Source organism: Vipera ursinii (assembly GCF_947247035.1).
Source record: "Vipera ursinii genome assembly, chromosome: 1".
Classification (NCBI taxonomy): Eukaryota; Metazoa; Chordata; class Lepidosauria; order Squamata; family Viperidae; genus Vipera; species Vipera ursinii.
In genome coordinates, this window is record NC_139512.1 from 117,389,619 (window position 1) to 117,394,726 (window position 5,108).

The 5,108-nt window shown below is 37.2% G+C and overlaps 1 protein-coding gene across 1 annotated transcript; it reads right to left on the bottom strand.

Moving 5' to 3' along the window:
• Nucleotides 1-3,909: 3,909 nt before the first annotated feature.
• Nucleotides 3,910-4,839, bottom strand: LOC310641707 (olfactory receptor 4S2-like; the record flags this gene model as incomplete). The annotated part of the gene is made up of 1 exon (XM_083364946.1): nucleotides 3,910-4,839. One exon carries the CDS (start codon nucleotides 4,837-4,839, stop codon nucleotides 3,910-3,912), a length of 930 nt encoding a protein of 309 aa, XP_083221072.1.
• Between the last annotated feature and the right edge of the window lie 269 nt (nucleotides 4,840-5,108).

The window sequence follows — 5,108 nt, forward strand, 5'->3', positions numbered from 1 at the left end:
TACCCTACCAATCCAATCCTTTATTTTCATATACATAATGAACTGAGCCACAAATATTTGATGAGGAAATTGAATGGGTTTGGGGTTTTAGCGGCTTTTAAAATAAGCAAACAGAAAAAAATGCTTGCTAAGAGTAGGACCCCATAGGACTGTAATATATTGACTAAAAAGTCTGGTTTTAGGGTTGATAAAAAGGTGAAATATTGGGGGGGTCATACTGACAAATACAAACAAAAAACTATTTCAAAATAACTATGTGCCTCTCTGGAATGATATTTAAAAAAACACTTATTAAGATGAGATAAATTGCATGTATCACTATTGGGTAGAATTTAAGATGAATGTCTTACCAAAGATGCTTTTTTTGTTTCAGATGTTACCAATACTTGCAACTGATACTCCATTTAAACAATAGCAGAGGGATATTTCTAAGTTTATATGGCAAGGGGGGGAAAACAAGAATTAGATATAAACTACTACAAGATGCTTGTTGTTTGGTCTGATTAAAAGAGTGGGTGAACCTCCAGAATAAGAGACTACTTGATTTAGAGGGTCATGAATTAAGATTTGGATAGCATAGTTATTTATGGAATAATAAATGTTGATTTTAACAACCTCTTTGTTGGACATGCCATTCTAAGAGTCTGGAATAAATATAAAATAAGGTTTTCTATGAAGATGCCTCTTTGGGTGTCCTCTCAGGAAGCTTTTTTCAGGAAAGAAATGGTGGCGAAGCCTGATGGGTGGACCTATGGTAAAATAATATCATTTAATCTTGTTGATCTATCCTCAAACCTAAGGATTGAATCAGAAGGACATATCTGCCATTGGCTTAGTATTTAAAACTGAAAGAAAGATTTAAATTAGACAAAAAGAGTTACGAGTTTGAATTTGTTAAAAATGAATTGGAAATCCTACTGTGTGGTAGTGATGAACATGTTGTTAGGTTTATAAAATGCTATTGAATTTGAATTTGGAAAGTGAATATGTAAAACATTGTATGATTCAGTGGGCAAGGAATTTGGGATATAATGTAATGCTTGAACAATGGGAGAATATGTGGATGAAAGGTTTAAAATTCACATTAACTTACTATTTCAAAGAAAATTTTTATAAGATGATATATCATTGGTATTTAACACCAGATAAGTTATCAAGAATATATACAAAATGTAAAGAAGGGACTTTTTATCATTTGTGATTGACATGTGATAATGCAAAGAAATATTGGAGTAGGATTCATATGTCAAGTCGGAAACAACATCATATTCTAATACAGAAGATAAGATGAGACGAGACAAGATAATATAAGATAAGATAACCTTTATTGTCATTTTTTTAATGTGGATATAATGGCACACATCAAAAAAGAAATTTAGTTGCCCACTCTCAAAGTAAAACACATACATGACACACACCTAAACATACTATATACAACATATGTATAGACCCACACTCCTACATATACTATACATAACAAATAAATATCAAATACTGTCCATCTTAAATATATAACCGAAGGAGGAACCTTGAGAGTTCACAAGGTTAATGCTGTATGGAATGAAACTGTGGTTGAATCTGGATGTTCTGCTGTGGATACCACAAAGTCTCCTCCCAGAAGGTAACAAGGAAAACAGGTTGTGAAGAGGATGTGTAGTGTCCCAGACAATCTTACGGACCCTGCTCAAGCAATGCTTCTGTGCTACATCCTGGATGGAAGGGAGGGAACTGCCAATAATCTTTTCGGCCATCCTCACCACTCTCTGCACCGCCTTCCCGTCTGAAGCAGTGATGCTTCCAAACCAGACTGTGATGCTGTATGACAGGATGCTCTCGATCATCCCCCTGTAGAAAGTGGTCTTAAAGTGAATATTAAGATAACTTTTCTTTGGGGCTTAATGGAAAAAGACTTGGTTAAAATTGGAGCTTTGATGTTATATATGTTGATGGCAGCAAGATTACTTTTGGAAGGACACTTCAATCCCTACAATGGACGAATGGCTGCAAACGTTGATGGAGTTAGAAAGATGGCTAAATTGACTGCTTTATTAAAAGGAAAAAAAGTATTTTTGTTTCTACTTGGAAACTGCTTCTGGATTTGTGCTAGAGGTAGAAAAAAATGAAACTTTGATTTTGGATTTTACCGATGAGATAGATTTGTTGGTATAGAAATTGCTAGTTTATTCTTCTATGTAAAAGTAAAAAAGTTGAGGTTTGATGTTACTATCTTATTTTACTGCACCAAAGGGAGTCAGAATTCAATGCCTTTTCTTTCTTTTTCCCTTCTTTTCTGCACTTTTCTCTTCCCTTTTCCCTCCCCCATTTTTTTTACTATTTGTTTTTGTATTTTATTCTATAACTAATTAAAAATTAAAAAATAATGGCCTGAGCCACATTATAACCTTATTTACTATATGTTATCCTGGGAGATTCTATGGCGTGGCTACTCTGAACCTCTTCCCCTTTTCCCATCCAACTCAGGACTGCACAGTGTCTTAATCTGGGCTTCTCTCTGCCAAAAAGCTCTGTGTTGTCAAAACTCCTATCTACTGATTTTCCAAGTGCAAAAGAAATCATAATAGGAGGAGGAGGAAATATTGTTAGGTATGTTTGTTGTCCTGAATTATTTATAAAAATGATAAAGATGGAATATATTTTAAGGCCGTAGAGAATACCATGGCTTGCATGATACTGATTTTTGTAGATATAGACCCATCACTGCATTTGAAGACCCTTTCCAAGGCCTTCGCAGCTGCTCTACTGAGTCCTAGTCTGCAACATACTCCTTGACTGCTTGTTCCTTTACTGTTGATGATGGATCCTAAAAGGCAGAAGTTATCACCATTTTGATGTCTTCACTGTCAGTTCTAAGGCTGGTTATTCCACCTGTTATTATTAGTTTGGTCTTGTTTGTATTAATTTTAGTTCCGTTTTTTTTCACTGTGGTCTTTGACCGAAGGACTCAGGGCGGTACAGTGGCATAGTGTGGGGGGTGCAGGGGGGGCCGGCTGCACCAGGTGCAACATCTGGGGGGGCGCGCTCGCACTCGCAACTCTCTGCCCCTGCCTGGCTCACTCACTCTCTCTCACTGCAGTGCTGGCTGTGCGAATCCGATCCGAGCCGCTGGGTTGCCGCCCACTGTGGAGGGGGGGGTGCCAGGCGTGCAGTGCGGTGCTTGCCTTGCCCCGGGTGCTGACAACCCATGCTACGCCACTGGGGTGGTATACAATAAAATGTAGACATTCTAACTGTTCCTTTTGAAGCTTGACACCACAGTCTACAGAGATAATGGCAACAGGATTCAGATATAACCTTCAACTATGTCTGTTTTTAAAATTAATTTTCTGCATGGATTTTATCAGATTGCAAGTGATTCTAAACAGCAGTTGCATTCAAATGTGACTGAACAGAGTTAAGACTTAAACAGCTTCTTGGTACCTCTCAGGTACTTAACACACAAAACTCAGAATAGAACTGTGACAGCAGGAGAAGAATAAATTAGCCTTCCAGAAACACAGATAACAACATTAGATGAGCTTTATAAAAGTAAGTGAAACATTTTCCTTCTGTGTTGACCACAGATTATAGCAAGATGAGGCTTTGACAACATTTATTTTCAACTAAACATTAAATCCCAACAATGTAATAGTTACAGTTTTCAAAGTTTATCAGGACAAGAAATTAAACCTTTTCCTAGCTGCGAATCGTTTATACATTGGATTAAAATTTAAGGCATCCTAATTAGAAGTTTCCCTTATTATTTCAAGAAGAAAAGATGCAGTTTTATTGAAACCTTGCTAGAGATACAAAAGTCTCTTTTCCAACAGGCCCAGTTCTGATACTAATACACTTTTCTCCACCATTGATATGACATGTGATTAAACCAAGGTTATATTTTTAAATCCACTTTTAATTTCCTAGCCAAAAATACATTTTGCTCCACAATTTTCTCATGGCATTCTTTACCTCCTCATTTCTCAAGGTGTAAATTAATGGATTGAGCATGGGAGTTATAATAGTATAGAAAACAGCCACACTTTTGTCCTCTGAGAATGTGGTTGAAGGCCTCATGTAAAGGAAGATGCAGGGGCCAAAGAACAGAATCACAACTGTGATGTGAGAGCCACAGGTGGAAAGAGCCTTGAGACGGCCTTCAGAAGAACGAGTTCTGATTGTGAGTAGGATAACAATGTAAGAAACGGTCAGCACAAGAAAACAACTGAGAGAAATCATGCCACTGTTGGCAATGACAATAAGTCCAATAATGTAGGTATCAGCACAGGCTAATTTCAATAAAGGGTGAACATCACAAAAATAGTGGTCGATTTCATTAGGCCCACAGAAGGGTAGCTGTGTAGTAAGGAGCGTCTGTACCATTGAGTGTACAAACCCACCCAGCCATGACATAAACACCATCCAACTACACACCCTCTTGTTCATAATAGTGGTATAATGGAGAGGCTTGGAGATTGCAATATATCGGTCATATGCCATCAGTGTGAGGAGAAAAATTTCAGTACAACCGAGAAAGTGAGCCCCAAAAAGCTGTGCTATACAAGCAACAAAAGAGATGGTTTTCTTCTTCACAAGGAAGTCCGCTATCAGTTTGGGAGCAGTGACAGAGGAGTAACAGATATCTATCAAGGAAAGGTAACTGAGAAAGAAATACAATGGAGAATTCAGGTGGCGACTGCTCTTGATTGTGACTATGATCAATAGATTCCCCAGAAGAATTGCCATGTAGAAGATCAAAAAGATTCCAAAGCAGACTTTCTCTAACTCTTCATCCTGAGTAAGCCCCAGCAAGATGAATTCAGATACATTATTTTGCTTCTCCATATTCTCAAAGCTAGAGAATGCATTACAGCATATGATATAAAATTAGGAACACTGTCGATTAAAGGCTTAGGTTTTTGGGGGTTTTTTACAAAAAATATATATACACCAAATGCAGATTGAAAAAATTCTTCAGCTGGATGTTCTCAACTCCTGATTCTTTCACATGCAAGGAATCTTTACCCTAAAATTTAATGAAGATAAACAGTTGTCAGAAAATTAATATGTATTCAGCAAATCAGGGAAATCACTTTAGGAAGTACTGAAGCACA